The sequence below is a fragment of the Anopheles gambiae genome, chromosome 3, assembly GCF_943734735.2.
Source record: "Anopheles gambiae chromosome 3, idAnoGambNW_F1_1, whole genome shotgun sequence".
NCBI classification, from domain to species: domain Eukaryota; kingdom Metazoa; phylum Arthropoda; class Insecta; order Diptera; family Culicidae; genus Anopheles; species Anopheles gambiae.
This window is the reverse complement of record NC_064602.1, coordinates 5,060,001-5,069,366: the sequence shown is the minus strand read 5'-3', so window position 1 is coordinate 5,069,366 and position 9,366 is coordinate 5,060,001. Positions and strand designations below refer to the sequence as shown.

Sequence of the window (9,366 nt, the reverse complement as noted above, 5' to 3'; positions counted from 1 at the left end):
AAAAGCTCTCTAAAGACCACCAAGACTTAAACGCGAATCGGGCAAAGCCGCAGTAGCCGCCGCAAGGGGTACAGATAGCGCAGAAGGCGCAGAAGGGAAAAGGATACGGTTGATCTTGTGCAAACGGCCTTAAGTTTTTAGCTGCGTGTATGAATTTCTACACGAATTAAATCCCTTTGGTGCGCTCCCTTGTCGGGTGATTTCGTTCTAAACGATCAAAGGAATGTTACGGAATCTGTTTCCAACTGAGTGTTAAGGGTCAGCTCCTAGAGCCAGTGACGCATAACGGCGAAAGAGTGTAAAAGAATGGATCGTCTCGTTAACGGTCTCCGATGTGTGTACCTCCTAAGGATAATTCTCGGTTCTGTTGGTGCCCAAGGCCATCAACCACACGAACCTAGTTCTCTACTTGAATGGAAATCTTCATCTCTCTTCCTTCGGCAAAACCCAATAAACAAGTATTATATGCTGCGTAAGGCAAGCAAGCTCTCTTTTAACAATATTCCAACATCTTTTAACACATAAATTGCATCAGCAAGGGGGGAAGTAGCAGACAAATTGCTTAAGGCAAGCGAAACAACAATATTAAGGTAATAGAGAGAAGACCCTCTCGGATAGGGGACAAAAGTAAGAAAAAGGATAGAACAACAAGCCAATTTTACTCTACACGTGAAGGAAAAGGAGGAACCACGAGGGAAGATACCGGTATTGGTGTATTTTTTGAGTTTTGTGCACTATGCTGAGGTTGTAGTACCTTTACTTACTCCACGCGCAGACGAAGAAGGATAATTTTTAAAATCGGTTCGCCACGAAGTACAATGACCGGCGGCGGCGGCGGCGGCGTGTGCGCGTTCTCACGCCCTCTCGCTGCCACCGATGGGCTGAGGATCCTTCCCCAGAAATGGAGGAAACGCGTGTGCGTGTGTGTGTGCACCAATGATAATGAAGAACAAACGAGATGGAAGAAGGAACTCAACTACAAATGGACTATTAAATTATTTATATCGATTAAAATTATTGCAAAACAAGCACGCGTGCGGTGTGACGCAAGGATTGCGCACGCGGTGTGTGTTGCGTGTAGTAGGAAGGAAACCGGCGGACGGAATGCGAGTGAAAGTAGGATCGCAAATGGAGAGAGAGAGAAAAAGGAATACGAAAAAGAAAGACAACGGATGATGAAGGGACGACAAAAAAAATATATAAAAATATGTGAAAAAATGCAAATGCTTTTTATTGGAATCAATAAATAAGACTTGTGATCAAACTTGTGCGTTATCGTATTCTTCAGAAAGTGGTAAGAAATGTGCGCCATTCGGTTGCTTTGTGGGGGTGGTGAAAATGTAATTTAATTTATTTGTTTGTTCTAAGCTTTTCTTTACAGCTGCTCTTATCCACTTCCCCTGATGGGTAGATTGATAAAACTGTTTCATTTTAATACTCCAGCGTAATTCGTGCCTCCTTTCCGTCCACGAGCACACGAATGCCGTGCTTCAGACAGAACTCTCGCTTGATGTACCCAAAGAAGAGATCGGTTATTAGGAAAATCTAATGAAAGAAAAGCATAATCGTGATCGTGAGAAACTCTCCCCTGTATAATTGTCCCCCCCATGCATGCTATTTACCTGCGCGGTGCAGAAAATCAACGTCACGCCAAAGTAAAAGTTGGCGTTGGCCGAATTGTTGTAGATCCACAGATGCCACACGGTGGGCGCAAGCACGCTCGTGACCAGCATTGTCGCACCGACGATAAAATTGTTCTTCATGACTGGAAAGGAAAGAATGTGAATGAGTGTCCTTCTGTTCTCAAGATACTCCCACTGCCTATACGCTTACACATAGAGATCGATTTCCACAGCGGTATGAGGGCGAGATAGAAGCTAACGTCTCCGATGCAAGGATACGAGCGAAAGACGGCCCCCAGACCGATCAGCATCGTCGCAAGCATGATCGGTTCCTTGTGCAGCTTGAACGTGAGCGGAAACAGATACAGCAGCGTGGCGTTGATCTGGAACGAGTACAGGAACAGCGTCCGGAAGTGATCGAACATCTCGGTAAAGAAGTACCAAAACAGCCCAATGTTAGGCTGCAAGCTGCGGCAGTTGATACTGTTTGATGGTGCATTAAAACAAAGAAGAGAATTATGTATTAAAAGTTGAATGTTTGCTGTTCGAACCCCCAACTCACATGAAACCATACGTTGCATCTAGGAAACTCCAGTCGCCACCCATCAGAAAGCTGCCGAAGTAATTAACGCCTAAAAATAGCGCCACAAACAACACACTGCTGCTCGCTATGCTACGAAACCGACTGCCAGCGCTGCCCCCGTTCTCCCTCAGCTCCTGGTTGGCAATGTGTAGGGCGCCCGGGGCGAGCAGAACAAACGGATACAGATTGATCTGTGTTTCGAGAGCAAGCGCCAAAAAACTAAGCAACCGCTGACGGCGTGACAGCCCGTAGAAGAACGCGGCCAGCAGGAAATTGCTCCACACGGTCGTCGTCTGTCCAACGCAGTTCAGGATGGTGTAGGGATTGAACAGGTAGGCGAACCCCACGGACATCGGCACCGTGTGCATGTCCGTCTCGACTAGATGTAGCTCCTCCGTGTCCTTTGCGTAGCTATCCTTTTCTTTTCGTTGTTTTTCGTACATTTCGCGGATGAATACACGCGCTGCTAGCAGGAGAAGGATGCCGGTCGCTACGTCCAGCAGGATGAACAGGGACGGTATGGCACTGGGGACGTTATCGAGCAGCCAGCGGGAGGCATGCAGTATGAGAGGGTTTTTGTGGTACACGTCGCCATCGTACGGATTCACTCCGTTCGCGTACAGATAGGCACCTTCCTCGACTGGGGAGCGGAAGGAATGTTATTAGATAAAAGTGTCCGATTTAATGTGCGAAAAACTTACCCCTCTTCCACGAGTTGATGGGTGTGGACACCTCCACCCGGTTCTGTATCCCGTGGGAATAGCGGGAGTTCATAAGCAGGAACCGCACGGCCGCGGCCACTCCTACACTTATTGCTAGTTTCATTGTTTTTTCCCTATCACCCTTGGTCCGAGTTCAGCTCCAACGAGACAGTTCCAGCGCTCTGTGATGTATTGTTTAACATGTAAACCTAATGTTCAAGCTCGCAATTCACAATTCACCAGCTCGCAATAGTCACATTTCAATCCACATTCTCGTCAATTTTGGATACAAGCCCGGTATTTATCGTACAAAAGGGGCGACGAAATGAACGTTGTTTATCTTTTGTTGCTATTGCTATTGTTTGTTGCTTTCGGCAGCTCAAAATTTGACAGATGTCCGTTTGTTTATATGCGCCGCTTCACTTCTACACCTGGCAACCGCATGAAGAGCTGTCAAATTATCTAACACGGTGTTTGTTTACAATTTTTCTCCGGCAGAAAAGTTGCTCCGGCTGTGTTGCGTTCTTTTTGCCCGGTTCGTCAGGTAAGTAATAAAATAAGCTGCAAGTTTACCTCTTTTCTCATGATTTATGTTGCCACCTTTTAGCTCACCCAAGACACACACACCAGCCAAGCCGCCAAGATGCGTATGGCTAGCGTATTGCTGCGTACACGCAAACCACAGAACGAAGCGGACGTCCCGTTTCAGGAGGTGCTGCCGCTGAAGCTGAAAAACCATGTGAGCGGCAAAACGGACAAAACGAGCGATGTCGCCTGCCTGCAGGAGATGGCGGTGATGTTTTCCTGCCTGAAGACGAACGACTTCAACGAGAGCCTGTGCGCGAAGGAGGTGGGCAACTTCCAGCGGTGCTACAAAGTGTACCTCGACAAGAAAACGGCCAAAAAGGAAACGTCCAGCAAGGGTGTGCTGGTGGCGGGGAAGGACCTCAACTACAAGCAGCTAAACAAGGTGCTGAAAAAATATCCCACATCGGCACAGAATTAGCAAGTTGGTGGAGTGGTGTATTGGTGGATAGAGGAGCATTTGTTGGTTGTTAGGGAAGTTCCGTTTTAAGCATCCGGTAGTGTAATAAAATACATTTAAAAGGATACTTAACTCGCTGCAATAAGTATTCGAAACAAAGTGTGTGATTTCCGTTGCAAAAACATCACGCTTTTCAATTGCACAGACTGCACGAGTACCGTGCAGCCTTGCGAATGAAATTGCGACTGGCGCCATCTAGCGGTCGGTCCTGTAAACCGTTTGAATTTCTCCCGTTTGAATGCCGTTTGTTACTGTCCGTTGGTGGAATTATTTCGGATAGGACACGCAAGAAAAAATATGTTCCAAACTAGCTTAGTTCTCGCCATTTGCTGAGTTGATTCTTTATTCTAGTACAATAAATATAGCTGGGTGTTGTATTTAAAAACAAACGATCCTAACATGCGGTTGGCAGTGCTTGAAAGAAGGTGCAAAATTTACATGACTATTTTCAAAAAACGTTTAGCTCTCGCCGTTTACGCAATCCTAATGAATAAATTAACACGCTCGATAGAACCTCCAAAACTCGACGAACGAAACGATAAATTAAATAGCAATCGCAACGTGTGTGGATGATGAAGGGAGAAAAAAAACAGAACAAAACAATCAAACTTGAACAATGAAAGAGACACGGGGTACGATAAATAAACCACGCTAACAATCAATTCTCCTCCCCATCAGAACACCTCCTTCCGGAACTGGAACCCAAACTGGTCGCACTTGTAGCGCAGCGTTTTGGCAAGCTGGGGCGGTCCACAGTAAAACACCGTCACCTTGCCCTTCTTCTGGTCCTGGATCTGTTTGAACACCTTGTCCCAGTTCGGCCGGCCGGCGTTCGTGCGCGTCTTCAGCCCCGTGATCAGATCGCGCTTCTCCTTCTCGTGCAGAAGGTCCAGCGCCAGCTGCAACCCGACCGCCTTCATGTCCGTCTTCTGCAGCGCGCTCGTAATGTACATGTGCATCTCGAGGAAGCGCTCCATCGCGCTGCCCAGCTCGGCCTGCTCGATCTCGAGCTGGGACAGCAGGTTGACGAACCACTCGAACGAGCGCTGGTCGCGATTGATCCAGAAAAAGTCCACCTTGCGCAGGTTCATGATCGTCGGTGGAATCTCGCTCGACCATTCGTACGAGCAGCGGGGACAGCAGTGCCGTGCCTTCCAGTAGCGATGCATGATGGACTGCAGGATCGAGGCGAACGGTGTCACCCCGATGCCGGTGGCGATCAGTATCGCGTGCTGGGCCTGGAAGATGTGGCTCGACGGTGCACCGTACGGTCCATCGATGTAGATTTCGAGCGGCTTACCGACGGGATAGTTCACTGGCCGGCTTGCTGGATTGGAGCTGGCAGCTGATGCTGCTCCCGATCCGACAGCAACCACCGAAGAGGCCGGCCCCGAAGTTGGTAGCGCTCCTGCCGTACGACCCTCTTCCGCATCCTTCTGCGTGAAGACACCGGGCGAGACGACGATCGAGTTGGTCGAATCACGTGGCTCACAGTTCTCCAGGCTCGGCGTCTTGAACGCAATGATGGTCGGTTTGTTGCGCATGTACCGGAAGCTCTGAGCGAGCGACTTGTTCTGCGGGCTTAGGTAGGCGAGTCCGAGCGATTGAAGTCGTGCCTTGCGGATCTGCACCTCATCGAACGATCGTTCCGATTCTGAACGCATGTACTCACGAAGTCTGTTGGGGTGAAAGAGAAAGTCATCAACACTGGGAAGATTGTTTCGCTACATCAACTCTACTTACACCATCATCCGTTCCCGCTTCTTGAACTTGTTCTGCATGTCTGGCATGGACAGCGACTTCTCCAGCGGCACCTTCTGCTGGAAGATCAGCTTGTGCAGGCTCTGTTCCGGCGTAACCTTACGCTTCGCATCCTTCAGCTCCGACCCGTCCGCTCCACCATCCGCTCCATCGCCCGAGAAGCCTTCGTTCGCAATGCCGCCTACCCCGCCAGCACCACCCGATCGTGGGATGAGTTGATCGCGCCGGGAGAAGGTCCGTTGCAGCGTTGCCTGTATCTTCTTGAACGCACGATTGTCCGACATTTGTCGCTCGAACTTGGCCGACTGCGCGGTGGAGGTAGCAACCGGTGACGGTGCACTGTACCCCTCCATGGCCAGTTTGGAGGTGCCAGGTGGATGTCGCTGCTTCATAATACCGGCCGGTGTGGTGGCGTCCCCTGCCCGAGGTCCCCCTGGTCCTCCAGCTCCTCCTACTCCAGAGGGTTTCGCTTTGTTGAGGGCCGATTCATAGCTCGAGCTTTTGTGGATCGTCGCAACCGGGGTCGACTTCAGCTTCTCCTGTATCACGTCAACCGTACCACCAGTGGCCTTAGCCGACGCAGCAACGGCAGCTACGGAGGCCGACCCAGAACTTCCAGCGACCAGGGCAGGAATTTCGCCATTGTGCAGCCGCTCCTGTTCCCGCTCGAAGAAGTTGTGCAGCCGGTTGGTCCATTCGCCCACTCCCCGGATGTGCAGCCAGATGTAGTCTTCCTGCTCCGGCGCACTGCTGAGCGTGAACGGATGCCACTCGTACTGGGCGATCGCGGGAATGTTGACGAACACGTAGTCTCCCGGGCGGAAGCAGAAGTGTAGTGGGCGCTTGATGACGAGATGTGTCACCTTGGAGGGCAGCAGCAGCCCGGACGAGATGTACGTCTTGCCGTGTTCCGTGCGCATCCAGACTAATCTTTGGAGCAGGAGTTGGCGTTTGTAAGGAAGAGGAAACACGGGGTTAAAAGTAGATGCATTGGGAGTTGGGAGCTCGCTCTCCACCTACCTTATGGTGCGCTCGACCAGATAGATTAAACCAGGCACGATGAACCACTTCCAAAAGTTAGGCCCATGGAATAGCACCAATATCCAGAACGGTACGTACAGGAGATGCGTCCAGTAGAACACCTGTCGGGAAGTTGGAAGTTGAAATTTGGAAAGGTTAAAGGTCAAGTAGGCAAATCAAAAGAACAGTCGCTAAAAAGTGATGACAGTTGGGTTATTCTAATGTTAGCACAATATCTAAATCTAAAACTAATCGGTTAAACAGTTTGCATATCCGCATATACTTCGAAGCTGCCACCGCGTCGGACGAACGGCTGCGAGCAGATGAACATGATCAGCAGGATCAGCACCAGGACGACGCCGGTCGGGTTGGCGCAGCCTCCAATCAGCCCGAACAGCCCGGGCCGGGCCGTAAACAGCCACTCGGCCGTGGTGTAGTTGTTGGCGTTCAGCACCGGATCGTACACGACGATCGTGGCTGATTATGGATACACGGGAAGGAGTAGCATGCCACAGAGATTGGGCGTCAGAGAGGTTGGGATGACGGAAAGGTGGTGGTGGTGGTGGTGTGTAGTTTTTTTTGTACATTGGAAATGGAAAGATAAATACAAAGAAGAAAGATTAGGGATTAGGGTTAATGCGATTACTAGGCGCTAACGGTGTCAGGGTGCCGGAGCTGTTGGTTGCAGTCGGGAGAGAAAAGGGGGGCTGTCTCTTAAAAGTGGTCAGTTCATGGGGTGGAGTAGGGCGATACATTGTAATGCACCGGATATGCGTTTGTTCACCCCTGTTAGTGGGGTAAATTAATTTTTAACGAGACAAATTCCAACGCCGCTCGCTCGCCGATCGAGTGAGCGAGTGGCCCGGTGGCGATTACCGTCCCAGCCCCTGTCCCCGTACTCCATGATCGGGGATGTCGGTGGCTGATATTTCATCGATTAGCTCGGACAGGCTGGACAGGCTTCTTTGCGGTGCCGGTTTGACCGGGGCCTGGTTGTGATAAGGAAACGGCCCGTCTAGATAAGACAGCTACCGGCGGCAAAGTCAGTGAGTGAGAGAGAGATTAAGTACAGAAGGTTACATTGTATAATGGTAGGATAAACGAAAGGGGAATGTTGAAAGAGAGGAGAAGAAAAGTACTACAAAATATGTACGAAATGTATTAAATATTTACACAACAATTTGCTACAAATTTACAAAGACAAAGTAATTTTAGTAAATTCCAATACTTTAGTATCCTACTTTTAACAACCTCTACAAACTTGGCATGCGTTCCAAATTGCTAGACACCCAAATTAAACCAATCTCAATGCCGTTGGGCGAGCGAAGGAAGGAAGAACAAAAACATAAATTGAGTTATAAAAGTATAATTTATGATATCGGGTCGCATTCGTTTCGTTAATTTATCCCACCACAATCGGTGATGGGAGAGCGCGTGCATCTATAAAAGTGCATTCGTGCTTGAGATTTTTACACTGCTGCGTTTTTGAGGGGTGGGAGGGATGAGGGGGCATTTTATGACTTCCTGCCCTTCCCCTCCTCTCTCTCTCTTGCTGGAATGACCGATCGGCGAGCAGGGCGCCGTCTTGGAAGGAAATGACCGATCGGTGGTCGGTCGCGATCAGTGAAACGGGGTTTGCGTAAAATAAAGCCATAAAAGCCGTGATTACGATTCCGCCCTACAGGAGGGGTGGAAAAGGGGGTGGGAGAACTAATGGCCAGAGATGGTGGTAATAATAAAAAAAATGCGCTTAAAAAAGAAGTAATCATCATCATCGTCACAAAATTGGACAGACACAGAGCGTGGCTGCAGTACGGCTGCTGTCTCTTTCCATCCCACTCTCGCAACAGCGTAGCAGTTGCTAGGCGAATTGTCATTGTTGTTGTCATTCGGTAGAAGCTTCTAGTTTTCGAGTCAGAGTGCGTCTGCGAAATCTGCCAAATACAAGTAGGCGCCGGAAGTGAAAAGGTACTCACTGAAGTTGAACAGGTGCATGATGGTGTGGACCAGGCTGAAGATGGCCACCAGCACGCCGGTCAGCTTGTGCAGGTAGATGTGCTGGTCCAGCGGCAGAAAGGCGGTGAACCCGCGCGTCCTCAGGAAGGTGATGCACTGGCGCAGCATCAGCACCAGTATGAAGGCACAGTTAAAGTTGAGACATTGCCCTGGAAGAAAACGCAGGTAAGCCCCATCATCACGGCCATTAAGATGTTAGGGAAGGATTACACACAACCCGCGTCTGTGTCGGGAGTGTGAGTGATAGTAAAAGGGGAAAGGATGGCGACTTACCGCAGGCACGGGCCATTATGACGAACCCATTGCTGTTCCGGTACTGGATGGCACGCGAAACGAACAGGCCGACGTTGATCAGCGTGAAGACGGTCAGGAAGGACAGATAGACGTAGTTGTTCTTGATGTACGGTGCGGTCAGCTGGTGTGGCAACGGTTTTTTCTTGCGCTTCTTCTTCGTGTCCTCCTGCGGCAGCGGCACCAACCATCGGTCGATACTGTTTTTTGTTGTTGTTGTTGGGTGAAGCGCAATTAGTAGCTTACTTGGATGGGTCGGGCTTGTCTTTCATGGCTTACCTGATGCTCAAGTTCTCCAGTAGGCCGCCGTGCTTTTCGAGCTGATTC

At 49.8% G+C, this 9,366-nt stretch overlaps 3 protein-coding genes across 5 annotated transcripts in view; 1 reads left to right on the top strand and 2 right to left on the bottom strand.

Moving 5' to 3' along the window:
* Positions 1 to 1,320: 1,320 nt before the first annotated feature.
* On the bottom strand, positions 1,321 to 3,292 carry LOC1277875 (phosphatidylinositol glycan anchor biosynthesis class U protein). Its single transcript, XM_317383.5, has 5 exons — positions 2,907 to 3,292; positions 2,185 to 2,845; positions 1,834 to 2,105; positions 1,623 to 1,765; positions 1,321 to 1,545 (listed from the first exon to the last, which is right to left on the bottom strand). Exons 1-5 carry the CDS (start codon positions 3,028 to 3,030, stop codon positions 1,432 to 1,434), a joined length of 1,314 nt encoding a protein of 437 aa, XP_317383.5. The 5' UTR covers positions 3,031 to 3,292; the 3' UTR covers positions 1,321 to 1,431.
* Positions 3,293 to 3,328: 36 nt separating this feature from the next.
* LOC5668095 (uncharacterized) lies at positions 3,329 to 4,340 on the top strand. The gene is made up of 2 exons (XM_001688975.2): positions 3,329 to 3,450; positions 3,514 to 4,340. Exon 2 carries the CDS (start codon positions 3,550 to 3,552, stop codon positions 3,910 to 3,912), a length of 363 nt encoding a protein of 120 aa, XP_001689027.1. The 5' UTR covers positions 3,329 to 3,450; positions 3,514 to 3,549; the 3' UTR covers positions 3,913 to 4,340.
* Positions 4,264 to 9,366, bottom strand: part of LOC1277877 (uncharacterized) — a 74,740-nt gene continuing 69,637 nt past the window's right edge. For all 3 annotated transcript variants that reach the window (XM_061661630.1, XM_061661631.1, XM_061661629.1), the window contains exons 10-16: positions 9,319 to 9,366; positions 9,022 to 9,239; positions 8,709 to 8,897; positions 7,016 to 7,209; positions 6,733 to 6,854; positions 5,695 to 6,642; positions 4,264 to 5,628 (exon numbers count right to left, since the gene is read on the bottom strand). The exon at positions 9,319 to 9,366 is cut by the window's right edge and continues 77 nt beyond it. In XM_061661630.1, the coding sequence (XP_061517614.1) occupies positions 4,626 to 5,628; positions 5,695 to 6,642; positions 6,733 to 6,854; positions 7,016 to 7,209; positions 8,709 to 8,897; positions 9,022 to 9,239; positions 9,319 to 9,366 (2,722 nt within the window). In that variant the 3' untranslated portion in view covers positions 4,264 to 4,625. The remainder of the gene's footprint in view (positions 5,629 to 5,694; positions 6,643 to 6,732; positions 6,855 to 7,015; positions 7,210 to 8,708; positions 8,898 to 9,021; positions 9,240 to 9,318) is intronic.